General features: G+C 30.9%; 2 protein-coding genes across 5 annotated transcripts in view; both read left to right on the top strand.

Moving 5' to 3' along the window:
* Positions 1-2,341: 2,341 nt before the first annotated feature.
* LOC140041005 (uncharacterized) overlaps positions 2,342-19,174 on the top strand; it is a 41,588-nt gene continuing 24,755 nt past the window's right edge. For 3 of the 4 annotated variants that reach the window (XM_072087356.1, XM_072087355.1, XM_072087354.1), the window contains exons 1-10: positions 11,984-12,281; positions 13,014-13,433; positions 13,564-13,980; positions 14,135-14,584; positions 14,732-15,157; positions 15,465-15,884; positions 16,556-16,993; positions 17,174-17,608; positions 17,905-18,339; positions 18,749-19,165. In XM_072087356.1, the coding sequence (XP_071943457.1) occupies positions 12,080-12,281; positions 13,014-13,433; positions 13,564-13,980; positions 14,135-14,584; positions 14,732-15,157; positions 15,465-15,884; positions 16,556-16,993; positions 17,174-17,608; positions 17,905-18,339; positions 18,749-19,165 (4,060 nt within the window). In that variant the 5' untranslated portion in view covers positions 11,984-12,079. Of the gene's footprint in view, positions 2,483-11,983; positions 12,282-13,013; positions 13,434-13,563; positions 13,981-14,134; positions 14,585-14,731; positions 15,158-15,464; positions 15,885-16,555; positions 16,994-17,173; positions 17,609-17,904; positions 18,340-18,748; positions 19,166-19,174 lie in introns of those variants that run through there. The other variant, XM_072087357.1, reaches the window with a different exon arrangement.
* On the top strand, positions 5,969-11,919 carry LOC140041170 (uncharacterized). The gene is made up of 5 exons (XM_072087594.1): positions 5,969-5,989; positions 8,312-8,525; positions 8,683-9,105; positions 10,254-10,341; positions 11,847-11,919. The coding sequence occupies exons 1-4, from the start codon at positions 5,969-5,971 to the stop codon at positions 10,277-10,279; spliced, it is 684 nt and encodes a 227-aa protein (XP_071943695.1). The 3' UTR covers positions 10,280-10,341; positions 11,847-11,919.

Raw genomic sequence — 19,174 nt, 5'->3', positions numbered from 1 at the left:
GGATGAACATTTACAATTAGTAATGTTACTAAAATACATTTTTTATGCCTGAAAATTTTGCTAAAAATGTCTTTAATCTTATTTTTGGATAAATAAAAATATCTAAAACTAAAAGCCATAAAAACTAACAATTTGTTTTTTCATTTAAAACTGCTTTCCATGTCCGAAATAAAAGTATACTGTACTTCTAAGTAATTAAATAAGGTTGTTTAGTATGTTTAACATCTAGTGGTTTGATAAACAGTTGTTAAGTCCATATATGCCATACATATGCAGCCTATGAGTAATGTCCTTTAAATCAAATTAAGCTATTAACAAAGTACATTGCAATCTATATAAACAAGAGTTAATATATAAATTTGCACAAATAACTAAATTACAGAACATTATGTATGTTCATGTCTGGTCAAATGTCCATGTCTGGTCAACCTAATAATATAAATCATGTAAGTAGGTATTATAATAAATGGTTAACTGTTCAAGTGTCTTGTAGTTATTGATATGGTTGACTTTATTTAATAAAATTAAGGACTTTCCTGTCAAACTTAAATCTTAATTGAATCTTACTTTCTTAACATTAATTTATACAGACATTAAATAATAATAAATTTAATGTTGTTTACTTAAGATAAATAAATTATATAACTTAATCTACAGCAGCATGGATGTAACTGCCTAGTGTAATGTAATTAATTAATAAAATATTTAAGCAATTTTAAAAATAACAGGTGATACAATGTTTTTAGTATTTCATTCAAATCCATTCATACAAATTGAACTTATCTTTTATATAGTAAATGATTATACCAGGGAAGAGCGTAATTAATTATACTGTATTACTATTATTAGGTAATGCTTGGGGGATGCTTTACACAATAAATGATGTTGAATAAATACGACAATGTCAAGGATCAAATTAAGCACCGAAATATTCAATAAATCAAATAGTCAACACAATTTATTTAATTTTCTAGAGTTTTTATTGTCAAAGAAAAAAATGTTAATGATTCATAACTAAAAATAATTTTAATAATGTGCAAATAATTTAATTGGATTTAATTTGAGTTAATAGTTTATGACTGATAGAAGTTGATGAATAATTGACTGTAAAAGGCTTGAATAAGCCTATTATCAGAAACATCAAGTAATCCTGTAATAAACCTATTAGTATTATTAGAAATATCCTGTAATAGAAAACTATTGATAAACAAATAAATGTAATTTCTGTCGTCTAATTACCAAAACTGAAACCTATTTGTATTATTTATTTCTACACATAATTAATATATTGTTAGTTTGATAAAGCCATAGGATTAGAATGGCTGGTTTTCCCATACCACAGACTAGAGGAAATCAACGAGTCAGTGGCCGTTTCCGTGTAACACTGGATGCATAGGATTCACAATTCAATGCCTGGCTTCCTATGGGATTGCGCTTTTTTTGTCATTAAGAGCTCATTGTCTGAAGGAAGTCTAGTACGCTCAGATTGCTACTTGTTTGGCGGCAATTGTTTTTTTTTTTTTTTATTTAATTGTCTCTAATTTTTATATCTTGTTTTGAGCTTTTTTCTAATTTTTTACTTCTTCTGTATGATTTTATTAATGTCTAATTTTTAATTGTGATTTGTGTTTCTTTATTTATTTTTTAATAATAAAGTGAAGCCAACTTGTACATGCTTTTTAATTATATTTTATTATTTTATTACTTTTATTTTAATATATTATTTATCTGTAAAAACTGTACTAATAAAAATAGTTTGATGATCAAATTCTGATTGAAATGTTTAAATATGTCTTTCCTTTCTTTTTAGTTATCCCAAAATAAAATTTGCAATACATAAATAAAACTAATGTGTTTGTTTTAATTTATAATTTACTCTTTAACCATTGAGGACTTTTATTAATTCCTACATGCTTTAATAAAAAAAAACTTTACATTCAAACATTTTAAACACAAAACAAAAACATTTATTTTATTTAATTGTATTAGTTTGATAACAACAGCCATTTTATATCAATATAGTAATAGCATTAACAGCAAAAAGTTATGTGTAAAACATACAAAAAAAATCTGTGATGGCTGAGACATAATTTAAAGCAAAACAATTTGATCCACAAGGTCCAAACTGCTCATCTGTCTAAATGCTTGATTCCTCGACCAATCCCGAAGGATAAGCAATGTAACTAAACCCACTTCCATCAGTGGAAAAATTGGGTTTCGTATTACTTTAGCATTCCCAGGCACTCAAGATTAAGCATATGCAGGATCTGATTGGCTGAAAGAAAGGATGACTGTGATATGACGTAGAAGTTGGTGGGTATAAAGATGAGTGTCAAGCGACCATAGTGAGTAGTAGAGCAGTATTCATCCCTTCTGGTCCTTTTACAAAGATTGTTCACAATGAATAGCTTTGTAGGCCAATTATGTGTTCTTGCTTTAATATGCACTGGTGCTTTCGCACAGTTCGGAACTGGCGGAGGGGGTAAGTTTTACAAACATTTTTATAGCTTATTTTATTTATTTATTTATTGCTTTTGTTGAGAACCCAAAATTATTCAAAATTCAATTGAAAATTTTTCATAAATTTGATTCTTGCTTGCGGTGCACAATGGACGATGGAGCTTGCATATCGTTTGGACTGTTTGAACTTACTTTACTTTAACTTAACTTTTAAATAAAATTATTTAGTAATTTAATTTTCAATAGTTATTCCTTCCTTTTAGTTAGCTATAGGTCCTTGTATCATTATTGCATGACTACTATTCTAAGTTATTGTTTATAACCAATAGTATGGAATTAATCAACCATAAATGATAAAACATAATTTAGATAAAATTATTCAAACATTTTAACCTGTTTTTAATCTTGAAACTTTCACACATAAAATATATTTATTGTAAAGTTTAACATGTGGTTATGATAGAACATTTTAATGTTGCCTAGAGGCTAGCTAGGGTTAATTTTTTTAGAGTAGATTATTAATTATTTCTTCTTCGTTTTTGACCTCCAACTTTGAGATTACGTGCCGGAGACTAAAGATGACATTGGAATATACTCATAAAGCAATTTAGGAAATAGCCTTTGAAACTTTCTACATGGCATTAAACAGGCCTTTCCGATTGTAGAATAACAAATGTCGAGAAGAACATGTTTTTCCAACCATCGGCAGCAATATGATTAAAACACGCCTTTCCGATTTACTTTATTGGGAACAGATACCTCTGCAGTTGCGATTTGTTTAACCATATTTTATGTTTTCAATCAAAATGAAACCCAGAAAAACTAAACTAGTATACTATTAGTATATGCCAAATTGTTACAAAAATAAGATTGTTGATAGATTTGGAATTCTGCAGATAGTTTATTGTATTTAACATCAAACTTTAACCCTAGGTTAGAAAAGTATTGGGTTTCTGAATAGTGGGGTTTCATATACCAAGTTACATGAGACTATTTATTTATGTAAGGTCAATAGGTAGCTAGGAAATAAATTACTTTCACTGTTATTAGCTTAGTTTACAGCAGAAAATGTTCTGCTATTTGGTTGGAAATAGACTTCAAATTATGTTTAAAAGTTTGATATAATTAGCACAGGAAAAACAAAGTTTTAATTTATCAATGGGTTTAACAATTATAGAAATCATTCATAGTAGCTTAAACATCCTGAGTCAGAATAAGCAAGAGTATTGATATCTTTAATTAGGATTCTTGATTAATCACGTTTCCTACAACAGCAATGCATGATGGTGATAAGCCAGCCCTCGGACCCATTGGAGAGTAAACACGTTTTAGACACAGGTATAAGTTAATTTCCTTCAGTCAAACTGACGACGCTAATTTAGTTTCTGTCTACTCTAAATTTATTACCTCTATCGACAGTGTATGTCTGTTACTTTTGGCTTATTTCCTAAGTAAACTTAATTAATTATGTTTTTCTCAATTTGATTTTTGTTAAATGTTTTTGTTTTACTTATAGTAACTTTAATTTCTTTTAAACAAGTGTTTTTTTTTGGTTGGTTGATGAATAACAGTACTATACTATTTTACTTGTAAAATATCGACTTAAATCGTGACTGAGAATTGATTAATTATAATATAAATTATAATTCGCACTTCCTTGTGAAGTTATTTGTTAGAATTCCTAAAGTCTGAAATAAATGTTATGCATTACAGACATTGTTCTAGTACAACAAAACATTCATTAACCTTTGCGGACTAGGCTGCGGTTTCACCACAGAGGGGGGTATAACAACTCTGGCATTCAGCCATGTAGAAAGTTTTCAATGACATCTGCTGTTCAGACATGGAGCAATTTCCAATCTTGTTTACTTAACTAAACAAAATTGAGGCCATATAATTTAGCCTGGAACCCAAGGATTCCCATGTGTGAGGTGGACTGTAGTCAAATTCTTCAACTGTATTTTTAATTTTTACATTGATGACTAGGCAGACTGCTACCCAGGCTCTAATTCAAACCTACTGGGGCGGTTATGAATGGAAATTTAACCCGTAATAGACACTTGAATTCCTACAATCAAACATGTTCTCAATTCAATCACTGTTTAAATTACTACTGTCGAATTATATTATTTTGCTTCGATTGGATATGAAGTTTTGTTTTATTAGGTTACCTTTAAATTTTTACTATACTTAGTTATTAATTTTAAAATTCAACAAATCTTAATAGTACTGCAATATTCACACAACCTTAACTCGTTAGAATTAACTTATTTAAATTTAAATATTAAGCATATTCTGAACAAATAAATATTTATATAGTAATACAAAATCTGTATTGATTTATATTTATTGATCAATATTGATTAATATTGATTATTAACAGTTTTATATCATAGTTTCCATTGAATCATTACAGAAATATATTTTTAGTCTTTTTTATAGTAATTTACAAAATAAATTTAGGATATTTAAAAAAATAGTTGACAGAAGCATAAACCTCAATGGAAATTTAATTTAAAAAATCCTCCCACACAAATGTTTTTGACAAAAACAAATAACACACCTGAGATATCATTGATTGATTTTATTACATTAAATATTTGTTTACATAAACAAATGCAAGACAAAAAACTTATTGTAAGTTATTTTAGACCACACCCATCTCCTGGGTATACTCTGTTAGAATATGATATTAAATACATCATCACATCAAAAAGGCATGGAATAGTTTATTAAATTAGGTTCAAACTTTTCTTTTTTTTGTTGTTGTTCATTTTTTAAGTTAAAAACAATCTAAGCTCTAGGTTTGTTTATAATATATTTCTAGTACGTTCTAAAAACTAAGAATAACAAATTGAAGTTGAGGTATAAACGTTTTATAGATATTTTCTTAATCAACTGATTGCTATCATGTCAACATGGTATTAAAGTATAAAGTACAACTCACTGATAGGCTAGACTTCTTAGCCTAGTTTTTAAGTACTTGAATTCTAATCTTGTGATTGGTTGAAAGTTTTCTACAGGAAATTTAATTAGTTCTATAAAGGTTACTGAGTCATTGGAGAATAAAAACAACATCTTTCCAAATAAATTTAATAATCCCCCCTTATTTCTAATTTTATTGGCATTTTTTTTATGTCTGCATATGTGGATACGTAATTATTGCACTGTAAGTGAACATGGCTGCATATGCCAGTTGGGGCCCTCTTAGTATCTTGGGACTATGTGGTTAGATGACAGACCTGTCTCCACACTAATTCTTTCCAGACCCTGTCAGGCTTAGGAGAAATCTCATAGGATGCAGATGTCTTAGGGTAGGACGACGATAACCCGCATTGATTTTTCATTGGTTCAATTTTTTAATTCTCAAACTTATAGAAAAGGGGGGAGTGTTGATAGGAATTAGTTTTACACTTTCTTTTGGTGAACATAGTTAGTTCCTTTCCTCAAAGATTTACAGCTATGTACTCCTTTGTGGTAAGGCTGTGTTTCTTAGGTTCTCTTAGCCATGTTGCCTTCTCCCAGATGGGTAAGTTGGACTTTAATTAGTAACTCAATTGAGACGTAGTATACTAGATAGGCTATATTTTTTACTTGGTCCTAAATGCCAGGTTAGCTGTTCTTATTACTAGTGCAAGGTTAGGCATACGGTAGTACAATAGTATTACCTTACGAATGCACAGTTCATAGAGGAATCAGCAGGAGTCCCAGCTGTTGGCTGTGGAAATTCATCACATACTGTTTAGCTTATAACTAATGCATTTATCATTATTCGCTCCATCTTAGAACAATTTCCAGACTGAAATGGAAAAATGTAGTGAAATGGTAATGAATTTGAGCTATTAGATTTGGTAATGCTTTTCTTAGGTTTAATTATTTGTTTTTAATTAGTGCATTTATGAATGGAAAACTATAGTTAGCAATTAGTGCATCATCTATATAATAATTTTACTAATGGTAGTGCTGTTAAAACATTTGCACAAATACACGCACACACAATTTTTAAATACCCACCACACATTCTCATAAATACTGTGTCTACCCAAGCACGCACTCTGCCTCAGATTTGAAAACTTTCAACCTTTGCACACCATTCTATAGAGGGTGCTATTACTGTTTTAGTGTACCTTCTGAAGGTCACTAGTCTGCAAACAACAGGAAGTGGAATTAGCTCCGCCTCTTTTATACTTGGTGGCAGTATTTATTTTACTATACACTGGTGCATGATTTTAAGTTTGAACTTAAAATGGTACTATTAGGTGAATGAATTTTACTAAGGATAATGCCACACAAGATGTGGTTCACAATCTTGATACTTTTTTATGATAAAATTTGGTAAAAGTTATTGTCAACCACACAACAGTGCAAGCTCTCATTGAAATTGTGCATGCAACGTTTCAACAGATTTGAACAAGTAAAATAAAATGAAACTTTTTATAAATTGCATGAATGAATCAAATGTGTTTAAAAGTTATATAAAATGTGTATTTTTTATTTATTTATTTTTTTCATTTATTAGTAAAATAAATGCTTCCATTTTCTCATGGCTAAAATATTTTATTTAAAAAAAACAGATGCATGTAATCAGAAACAAAAATAGAAGGCTTTTCATGACAAATACTACAATTTGGAAAACAATTGCAATTGAAAATCTCAACAATTTTTTGCTTGCTTGCTAGCATATATTATGTCTTTGTGATATAAATTGTATTTTTTTATGTGAAATATACATTGTTGTTCTTGTTGCCACTTTGTATCCCTTGACCACTGTCTGGTAATCATCATCACTCTTTCTTTTCATGGCTTTCCTGTTAGCCATTGCTTTTATTTCATCATTTCATTTCATATATTCTTCCTTTCATTCGAAATGTGAAATTATAGAAATGGCCCATGAAATTTGAATACTCCAAAATGACTCCCCTGCCCATTATACATCATTTACTTGTGCATGAGATTTCAACATTGTCATAACTTACATTAAAAATTAATGTTTCTTATTAATTGATAGTATTATTTTCCTTTACGTAACTCTTTTTGTTTGATAATCAAATTTACCAAAAAATACTACCGTATTCCATAAAACCTAAATAATGTAATGTTATGTCCAATGCACCCTTTGAATTTCAGACATGTGACTAAATTAATGATTGCCAATTGGATGATGACATTACCTTTTAATCATTTCATTTTTTGTACTTGTGCATCTTAATTTATTTGTCATGTTACTTCGTTTACTGAAAAGCACTTTTGTCATTGTCCATCTTTTCCACCTTTCTTACTTGTGCAACCCGTTGATCTTTTATCTGTTTCTTGCATGTCGTTGTTATGTCTAGATTTTAAGATCTCATCTCCATATTTCCTCCTCTCTCTCAAGTCAGGGTGTTTTATACAAACATTCCAGTCGAGTGTTTGACTGCATACTGCCATCGGTGACAGGTAAAATCAAATCAGTTTTCTGAAAGTGAGATTTTTTTTTTAAAAGAAAAGCTTTCATAAATTTCCCAAACTGCAGAAGTTTTGAGTGGTCAGAAAAAATATGTATCTGTTTGGTCACATGAGAAAAGTATTGTTTTATTTGTGCATACACTTTTAGATTTTACTTGCAGGACTATTTATCACTTGCACACACAGTTTGTAATAAAGTGTTTCTGAATTCTGCACCTCTCTATTGTTTTTGTTCATGTTGTGTCCCTTATGTGAGCATCACGCTTTTTGAACGAACACATACACTCGTAAACATTCGCGATTTATAAACCATTGCCCAATGGTACTAAATTCAATTTTATAATAAAATTATAGTTCTCTGAAAAAGACTAAATGAACATATGTGGGTGCTTATCCAAGGGACTAGTTGGTATGCAAATCTCTCTTCTCTTTAGCTGACAAGGATAGACTGCCGTGTTTGTATGGTGGTAAAATTCATTTGCATGGGACTCGGTTTGATTTGGATGAATGCACAATATGTTCGTGCGACAACGCCACCACTTTCTGTTCCACAAGAACTTGTCCCATCACTGACTGCAGAGATCCTATTATTGGGATAGATGCGTGCTGTGGTGCATGCGGTAAGTTTCAGCAAATTTTCCCATTATCCATTTAACCCAAATTGACCCAAGTTAAAACTTGAAATGCTATTTTGTATTAAAACCTACACAAGTTTTAATCTTAGTTTCCAAGCAAAAATTTAAATAATCTTTTAAGCCAATTTCCTACAATTCACAGTTGTCACAGTTACCGATATCAAGCTAACAGTTCGGCCAACCACTTTGCTAAATGGCGCCCTCAATCTGCTACCCATTGACGTAACAATTGATTTTAATGCTGAAGAAAGCTCATCCATATCGGGCACGGAACTTTGGCAAGTCGGTGTTTGGGGGAGCCCTTTATCCACTGGAAAAGAAAAGAAAGAGTCGTACACAAAACAAGTACTCGATGAATCTCTACAATCCCAGACCCTTAGCAAAGGTGATAGTTTAAGATTTCAACAAGTTCTCTTTGAATTTGATCTGAGGGAAAGTTCTTGCAATGACATTCCGTACGTGTGTGTTGAGTTTGGGAGAAGCGAAAGCGCAAGTGCCGAATTCAACTTGCTTGCACAAGAAGAAAAATCATTAACAACATGTGTTAAGATTAATTTTTGCGAAGGTTAGTTGCAACGTACATTTGTTAATTTTATACATTTCATAGATTTATTACAAAACTAAAATACTCCTATTAAAATTATCCTAATAAAATGAATACATCTAATTACACTAACAAACTATGGCCCAGTATTGTGTGTATCAGCAATGGTTGTATTAAAATAATTATCATCTTATTCATCCAAATCAAACCCTCCTTTCAAATGCCACTGTATGTCCTCCCGCCCCGCCCCGCCACACCCCTCCCATCTTCAAACAAATTCACATCCTTCATTGTTCCAGCTTTTATTTATTAACAGCTTTTACCTTTTCCGCAATTATATAATATCTCAACAACTGGATATGCTTAAAATAAAAAAACCTAAAAGATTGTCATTTTTTTGTTCTTTTTTTTGTGTGTTCTGAAATCGGTATTAATATTTTAAATGTTTAATATTTAATAACAATTTTAACTGAATGTTAATCCAACTAAATTACATTGTTAAATTATTAATTTTAAAGTTTTAGTAGAAATATTAATTCAATATCATTGGGCTGGTTTCTACAGTGCGAACAAACATTGTATTTATTTTTCCGCGGTTTTTTCTTGAATATCATCTTTTTTTTTCATAGGTGAGTTTAAAATCGATTGATTATAAAGCATGTATTTATAATTGCATGGACAATTAACTAAAAGTTTTAAAATAAAATTCCTTCAAAAGTTCGTGATAATAATTATTTATTTTAAAATAAAACCTGAATAATAATCTCTACTTAAATATATAGATTCAGAAATGGTAATGTAACTATAATTATGGTTCATGGTAACTATAATTTGGGTCTTGTTGTTATTTCTAAAAACAGACCAGTATTAGATAGTTATAAATATGGTACAATTTTAACAAATTCTTAACTTTGAAGTAAATCAAAAGTTGTACTATGTTGAAGATTATTATGTTGTTGGTGTTCCCTTCTCTCTTTTGCATGATGTTTCAAAAGTTATTCCTAAATTTTAAAATTTGCACGATGGTAACTGAAAATCATCACAAAAGATTGTGAAAATCAAACATTTTTGAAAATTATTTTTATGCATGGTAAACAATATTTATATGCATGAAGTTAAGCATGAACTTACAAAATTTCTTATTTCGGTTTCTGCTGGTTTTTCCTCAGTACATCTTCATCTTAAAGTGATATGAAGAATGCAAAGCAAGCTATTTCCTTTGCATGTTGAAGATGCGGAGAGAGAAACATGTGAAAGGTAAATATGTGTTCTCAAACTATTTTCCTTTCTCTCGTTGTAGAATTAAGAATTTGCATGTAATATCCATCTATTAGCAACAAGTGCTTTGGTAATAGATGATGTCTGTCATTCTGACCTGTGTTGTCTGTTATCCCCTTTCATTTTTCAGCAAACATCAACAACGTTATAAAACAAAATGGGAAATAAACAAATGTAAAATAACAAGCAATTACTCTTGGTACAACATATTTCACTTGTTGGCAAGTTAAATAGTAATGTTTACGTAGAAAATGTAAAATTGATGTCTAGGATTTATTGCTTTTTATTTTAACATTTGTTGTTTTTATTTAAATAATCTTTTCTCATGTGATTTAAAACTATTTGTTGCACAATTGTTGTGAGGTTATTGTTGAATTTGAGTGAGAGAGGGTTGAGAGATGTGTTTAAATTAATAACAATTGAGTATTGAAACTCTCTAATTATTGTAAACGATACAAAGATACCATCTGATCACTCAAAATCTACTTCTGAAAATAAGAGAACGAGGAACTGGTAACGATAGTTTTAGAAGAATGCAAAAGTTAACATATTTAAGCATTATAATGGAAATGTGATTCTATGCACATTATGCACCAACTATTACGTTCATGAAGATTTCTTAAGATGTTAAATAATTTTCCAATAGATTATTTTTTACCCTACAACTCGATAAAGAGTATAGTATGTTTTATTGAAAGACTGCACTTTTATTTTAACCTTTTGATGAAAATAACATTGCAATATAAGTCATGTCATTTGTTTTTATTAGTGTTTCTCTTTTGTTCTTTGAAAACATTTGACTTTGCACTCAAGTTTTCTATAAAGTAAGAGATATACAAAAACCAAGTAAAATAAATTTATTATTTAATTATTTAAATCAATTTTGAATAAAAACAAACAAAAGGTTAAAAATTAAACACAGTATTTCAGTAAAACTCAAAATAAAATTTAATTTATTTTACAAATTTAACCCTGTTTGCTGAAAACAATCTTCATGATCATAATTCTATAAAGTCCTTTGAGTTAGTTGCTTTCACAATAAATAATACAGTAGTTTCTAAAATTTTACATTTAAGACAACGTACTAATTATGTGGTAATTGTCTTAATACTTACATTCCTTGAATTCAGTTTGGCGAACTAAATAAAATTACAAAACTGATACTTTTAATTACCATATTAAAAGTATGAATAAGTTAATGACCTTTAAATTCAAAGATTTTATCAAAATGGCAGTTGTCCATCATGAAAATAATTGATTGAATTGTTTGGTTCATACATTCATGTGTAATTTATGGTGACCCTTTGTTTCAACCGACGTATATAAGATGAAGGTACAACCAAATAATTCGACAATTCAATTTCATTATAGACAGAATTACTTTTGATAAACTTCTGCTCAAATTCTTTTTCAATATAAAATTACTTCCTTTTTTTTTCATATTTATACCATTGAAATTATTATTAAATTTTATTGTTATTTAGGAGAAATAGCACTGGGCACCGGAATATCATGGCAATTAGATGAAAATATACTACATTATGGACAAAATGATGATGTAGATTTTAGATTAAACATTGAATTCAGACCTCTAACGGACTACTTAGTAAATGGGAGTAATCTGTGGAGGGCGGCCATATATGGCAGCACCAATGACAAAGGTATTGGTGACAAATATCTGCTGAAGGAACAGATTCTCAGCAGCGAACAGAGTAGCATGGATTTGTTGGCAAATGTTACAATGCTGGACTTTGGAACTCAAAAGCTGCAATATGACTACACAGAAGTGTCGTGCTCTAACAGCAATTTCTTGTGTGTGGAGTTCTTCAAGGGAGATTCCCCTGAGCCTGATTTTGAGTTAGAAATCAACACTGAATCTAGAAGACTTGTAGCTTGTAAGAAACTCCAATGCAGAAATGGTAAGAAATATAATTGCTTAACAACATCATTATTATCAACATCATTATCTTCAACATCATATCATTAACATCATTATTATTATCAACATCATTATTATCAACATCATCATTATCAACATCATTATCAACATCATTATCAACATCATTGTCAACATCATTATTATCAACATCATTATCAACAACATCATTATTATCAACATCATTATTATCAACATCATTATTATTGACATCATTATTATTGACATCATTATCAACTTCATTATCCCTCAACATCATTATCAACATCATTATCAACATCATTATTATCAACATCATTATTATCAACATCATTATTATTGACATCATTATTATTGACATCATTATTATTGACATCATTATCAACTTCATTATCCCTCAACATCATATCATTACATCATTGTCAACATCATTATTATCAAAATTATTTACCAACATTATTATCATCCAACATTATATCATCAACATCATTATCAACATAATTTATTATCAACATCATTATTATCAACATTATTTACCAACATCATTATTATCAACATTATTTACCAACATCATTATTATCAACATTATTTACCCAACATCATTATTATCAACATTATTTACCAACATCATTATCTATTCATTAGGACATCGTCATGTTGAATAATGTTTTACATTTTCAGGTGTTTTGTTTGCAAGAAGTTAAACATTAACATAATTTTGTTTGTTTATTTTTAGAAATTGTACTATCAAATTTAAGAGTTGATGATACAAGTGTGACAGATATTGATGTTGGATCTGTGTCCAGCATAACTTTAAATGATGTAAAAGCTAACCACCAAGTATTGGGCCGAGGAGTGTCTGGTACTCGCCTTTGGCAGCTAATGATGTGGGCCAGTTCAAATGAAAATGGAGATGGTAAACGTGCTGGAGCAATTATGCAAATCTTAAATGAAAACAAACAAAACATTCCTTTATTACCAATGGATAAAGAACTCAATTTTGGAGACATTCAGGTTGACTTTGACGCAACTAATTTGCAAGCTGACCAAGTTAAATATTTATGCCTTGAACTTTCTGAAAGTGAAGACGCCATTCCTAATTTTCAAGTTACAGCTTCTCCTGATGCATCATCTCTTATCACCTGCCGACAGACAAGTAAGATCTTTAAAAATGTTTAAACAATTTAACTAATTCATTTTGCACAATGCAATAAAACAAAATTATCATAAATATAAATATCATTCATGCTATAACTGTTTTAAATAATTTGTTCTTTTTTATCTAGAACGTGAAATAGTGCTTCTGAACATCGAATGGAAAGTGAGCACTAAAGCTTTAATGATTGGAGAAAAAGACAACATTACAGCAACATATACAGCAGTTATGTCTCCGACAAGCTCGGCAATTTCTGGTGAAAACATGTGGAAAGTTGGTGTTTTTGGTTCAACAAACATAAAAGGAACTGGAGAACGTTTTAACTACATTGAACAAATGCTAGCACAAAATGACAGTAGCAAATCACTGAGTGCTGGAGGATCTCTCAAATTTGTTAGTGATCTCAAATTTGATCTGTCAGCAACTGGTTGTGGAAAGTGGACACATCTGTGTACTGTCATTTCCAAAAATCCGACTTCAAGTGTTGATTTTGAATTCCAGACAGGGATACTTGAAATGGATTGTGAAAAAGCTGGATGTTATCATGGTAAGATATTCCTGTAAATTGAATTGTAAAATATGTTGGTAAAAAACTAAAAAATTCTAAGCCGATAAACTTGTTTTAAATATCAATTTTGCATATTTTAGAAAAATGTTATTATGAAACTTGTTAGTTATATGAATATTTTTCTATTTTTCAGATATTAATGTGCATTTTAAAAGTAAAGCAACCAGTGAAATGCTTCTTGATCCTGGCAGTAGCACCAATCCTCTTGCATTTGATACCAGTCTTGCAAATCAAGGTCTAATTGGCATCAATGGTAACAACTCATGGAAAGTGGTAGCCTTTGGTAGTGACAATGCTGATGGCAATGGTGTCCGCTATAATGAACAGCAGGTTCTTAACACACTACAAAGTAATACCAGACTGGAGCCAATCTCATTTGAAACTGGTGTTACTTTAACCAATATGGGAAACGTAACCTTTAACTTTGATATGCGTGACCTTAGCTGCGATGTCATACAGTACATGTGTCTTCAGCTACTGAAAGGAGATGATCCAGAATTTCAATTTAACCTCCATCACAAAAATGCTGTCTTTGAAAATGATCCTCTTCGTGGTACCATTTGCACCCCAATAGCCTGCAGAAGTAAGTAAAAATACTTTCAATTATTCTTTACTTCACAATCACTTTTAATAACTAATATTACAATAAATAATAATTACAAGTATATTATCTAATATTTTACATTATTTGTATTAAATTATATTAATCATTTTGACTGTTCTTTTGTAGCTATTACCCTGACAGGCTTGGATTGGGACTTGGATAAGAGCAAGGCTGTGATTGGTCAGCCAAGTGAACACACTTTAATAGCAGATGTTGCTACTGCCGACACCAGTGATCCAATCAGAGGTCAGCACAATTGGCAAATGTCCATTTTCGGTTCTGAAAACATTGAAGGAACTGGAGCTAGATTTGGAGATGTGTCTCAAATTCTCAACCAAAACCAATCTAGTAAATCCTATGCTGGCACTGGCGAAACCATGAACTTTGCGGGTGTTGAGTTTGATTTTGAGTCGGGATCGATTGGTTGTGATGATTTTAAATTTATATGTGTCGAAATTAAAAAGGGCAGGAACCCTGAACCTGACTTCATCTTGTTGGTTGAAAATGGTGGAGACAGTCTGATTACTTGTGAAAAGTCAGAGTGTAAAAATGGTATGTTTGATTTTCTTTTTTTTCATACATTTCTTGAAGTTATTGTCTTTATTAAATATTTCTTAAAGTTATTCTCTTTAAATAGTATATAATTGGATTATTTAGAATTAATTTATAAACAATGTAATGATTATTTTCTGTATTTGTATCATTAAATGTGTTTCAACTATTGGTCTATTTAATTAAAATACTGTAGCCACTCCCTGTGTACCAATCAAATGATTATAAACAATAGTTTTGTATATAGAAATTAAAAATATTAAATAAAATTTACTTATTGTTATTTTTGTTTCTTTATTTTTTTCAGAGGTTGTTATAAAAGATATTGAAGTTGAAGTTTTGGGTCAAATTTTAAGCAATGAGCAAGACAACAGCTTGCAGTTGCGCTTCCGTGGCTTACCAGCAGACATTTCCGCTGCTGTAAGTGGAATGGGGTTATGGCAGATATCTCTGTTCGGAAGCACCGAACCTGATGGCTCTGGCTTGCAGTATGGCACACAAGAGACGGTTCTCATGCCATCTCAACAGGATGAGGTTCTGAATCCAGATGGGATCTTGGACTTCACTGACATCATCTTTAATTTTGATATGTCTGAACTCTCCTGTGCTGAGGTGAAATATATGTGTGCCAGGCTGGAGATGGGCGAAAATCCGAATATAGATTTCACCATACGAGGCATTGACAATGCTGGAAGCCTTACTCAGTGTGTAGAAATAGAGTGCCAAGGTGTGTAGAAACCGAACGCAATTGTTCTTTATTTCTACAAGCATTGTATTATTATGTAAAGAATATTATATATAAAATCTCCATCATTATGATATTGTTATATGGAGGTAAAAAGCATATAAATACGTATACCAAATTTATATATGGTTTATATGTTTTACAAAACACCTGGCCAAGTTAGGGTTATATGAATGCTCAACCTTTCTTCAGGTGAACTAAACTCATCTGTACCCCTCTTCACCCGCCCTAATTCCAGTCTTGCCATATTACTTTGCCTAGTGCATGCTTTTATCATTTCTAATTTGTACACTTACACCTAATATAATGTAAAGTGTATGCTTCAGTCTTCACATTTTTATTGCACCATTTAGTATAAAAAAGCACAATTGTTATTGTCTTGCCTTACCTTCCAAAATAATTCTTTCATTGGGTTAATTAAAATAAAAAATGGGTTTTTAAAAACTTTCACCTTATGATAAGATGATTTTGGGTTTTTGGTTCTTTCCTATAATTTTTTGAAATGAAATCTTTCAAATTCTATGTCTAAAGTTGCTAAATTCTCAACTTTTCTTAATGCCATTCGGATTTTTTGTATGTTATGAGACAATTTATTTGGTGCTTTTTACTAGTGCAATAATTTACGTTTCTTTTGCTGTGATGTTCTTACACAGGGGATCGAAAAACAGCTGTAATAGTAACTAGTATTGATTGGTCCATTGGTACCGGAGCGTTGGTTATTGGTGAGGATGATAACACAACATTGAAATACACAGCGACCATGTCGGATAGTTCAGTAGAGGTGGATGGCGAAAATCTATGGACCCTTAGTATATTTGGAGCCAAAAACATGCAAGGAACTGGCACCAAATATAGTTATAAGCCACAGGCATTAAATAATGATCAGCAGGGCAAGCCACTGAAAAGAGAAAATGATAAAACAGAACTCTCATTCACTGTACCAGACTTCCGCTTTGATCTATCTGGTGTGGGTTGTGGGGAGTACAAATTTTTATGTGCCAAAATAGACAAGAATGAGGATGCAGAACCAGATTACAAATTTGAAGAATCTGCCTTGAAGCTTAACTGCAAGAAAAGTGGTTGTTATAACAGTAAGTTAGTTGCCAGCTACTCGCACATGTATTTGTATTTAAATAATAATGTTTATTAAATTAACATATAACATTTGAAATCAAAATTTTGAAACATTAATAACAGTGGCTATTGCTATGATTAAGTATTAAAACTGTGTTTATAATGGCTTATAAATAGAATTCATTGGTCTTTTTTAGCTGTCAATCTTGCTATGGAAGCCGAAGCTCCTGGTGACTTAAAAGCAGCACCAAGATTACCGGAAAATGAAATGGCATTTGATGTGGATATTATATCAAGAGGTCCAATTGGTGTTAATGGTGTAAATTCATGGAATCTTGCGGTGTACGCCAGTGATCAAAACGACGGCCTAGGTACACGATACAGTGAAACACGACAATCTTTAAATAGTCCGCAGAGTGCTACAAGACTTGTACCATTTACAACCTCAAGAATTGGTATTGTTCCCTACACACTTGATATGACAGATTTAACTTGCGAACAAGCACAATATGTCTGTTTACATCTTACCAAAGGACGTGAATCACAACATGAATTTACGATTCATCCGACCAATGAAAACATTGATCCAGATGAAACTGTTGTCTATAAATGCTTTCCAGTTGATTGTCAAGGTACTAATTTTTATGTTTTATTTAATAATTTTGTTGTTGTTTTGTTTTTCCCATGAACATTTCCATCTTCTGTATTATTCATAAGCAAAAGTTAACCCTTGACCTCAGAAAGCTTGTAAACTTTTAAAGACCACACTTTTGGCAAACCTTTTTAATTTTAAAGTAAAAAGAATTTAAGAATTATTTTGTAGATTGGGAGAAAATTGTGACTTTTAATGTTCTTAGTTATGGCAGATTGATTTAGAATGCAGCATTTTTGGAATTTCTATAACATATTTTTCATATTCCATTTTCAGCTGTGATTGTAGATAGTTTAGACTTTGACCTGGAAGCAGTTGATACTATGGTATTAGGACGTGCTACTGGCGTCAGTCTTGACATGACATCAACAACAACAACAGACAGTACCTTAACAGAAGGCGAAGGCTTGTGGAAAGTTACCGTCTTTGGTAGTCAGAACAAACAAGGCACAGGTCTTCGTTTTGGCCAAGTTGATCAGGTACTTTCTGAGGATCAAGCAAAGCAAAGATACGATGGAGCAGGTGCTGATCTTTCTTTCAGAAAAGCTAAATTTGATTTCAAAATGGCCGAAGTTGGATGTGACAGGTTTCCATTTGCATGTGTTCAGATCCAGCGTGGTGACAATCCCGAGCCAGAGTATCCATTCCAGTCTTTACAAAAAGGCAACCCAGATCTCTACAGAACTTGTAAAAAAATGAAGTGCAATTCAGGTATGTTTATTTTTGTTAAATAAATAATAATATAAATAACAACGAGAGTATTTACTCCAACAAAATCTCAATTATTATTTGTATTAACTTTTTCCATTGCCTAGCAAGTAGTTAATATAATATTTATTTTTTATTTATTTATTTATTTAAATTTGTACTGTACTTTTTTTTTTTATTTTTGTGTGTAATCTTCCTTTTTATTATACATTTATTTTGTCATTTATTATTTACTGTAAATTTCTTATAAAATTAGATAATGAAGTATTACAGAATTGTTAAAAAATTATATTGCAATTGTGCTTGAATTAATGCTAATAATCATAATAGTAGTTGCCACATACGGTAGTTATAATTAAACTTTTTTTTACACCAATAAATTTTACAAATCATATCTTTTTTGTTCTTCCAGAAATAAAAATTGATCGTTTAGAGATGACAGTGACTGGTGGTAGTATCGAAGACTACTTACCAAGTAATGATGTCAGAATGACCACTGAAGCTTTTCCAGACAGCGAAGTTGGCCTAGAAGGAGAGAACCTGTGGCGCATGTCTAGATTTTTAAGTCCAACCGAATTTCCAACACCAGACAGTCCTAGATATAAACTTAAAAACGACGAACTTTCCAAAGCACAGTCTGAAACACCACTTGTAGCCGGTGAAACTATTGATTTTGGTACAATCAACACTGATGTAGACATGACAAGCCTGGCATGTAAAGATACTGGTTATATCTGCGTTGAGCTTTATAAAAACGAAAAGGCCAGCGTTGATTATTCTTTTACAGCCGATTCTCAGTTAATTGATTGTGATGTAATGCCATGCAAAGGTTTGTATT

The sequence above is a fragment of the Antedon mediterranea genome, chromosome 2 (assembly GCF_964355755.1).
Source record: "Antedon mediterranea chromosome 2, ecAntMedi1.1, whole genome shotgun sequence".
NCBI classification, from domain to species: domain Eukaryota; kingdom Metazoa; phylum Echinodermata; class Crinoidea; order Comatulida; family Antedonidae; genus Antedon; species Antedon mediterranea.
The sequence above is the reverse complement of the archived record's forward strand: the minus strand, read 5'-3'. Positions and strand labels throughout refer to the sequence as shown.

What these genes read in the sequence shown, in the direction of transcription:
- LOC140041170 (XM_072087594.1), top strand. Translation starts at nt 5,969, where the DNA reads ATGTTGCCTTCTCCCAGATGG. An exon ending in TGCGTGCTGTGGTGCATGCG is followed by an intron (nt 8,526 to 8,682) that starts GTAAGTTTCAGC and finishes TACAATTCACAG; the next exon opens with TTGTCACAGTTACCGATATC. An exon ending in TAAGATTAATTTTTGCGAAG is followed by an intron (nt 9,106 to 10,253) that starts GTTAGTTGCAAC and finishes GTTTTTCCTCAG; the next exon opens with TACATCTTCATCTTAAAGTG.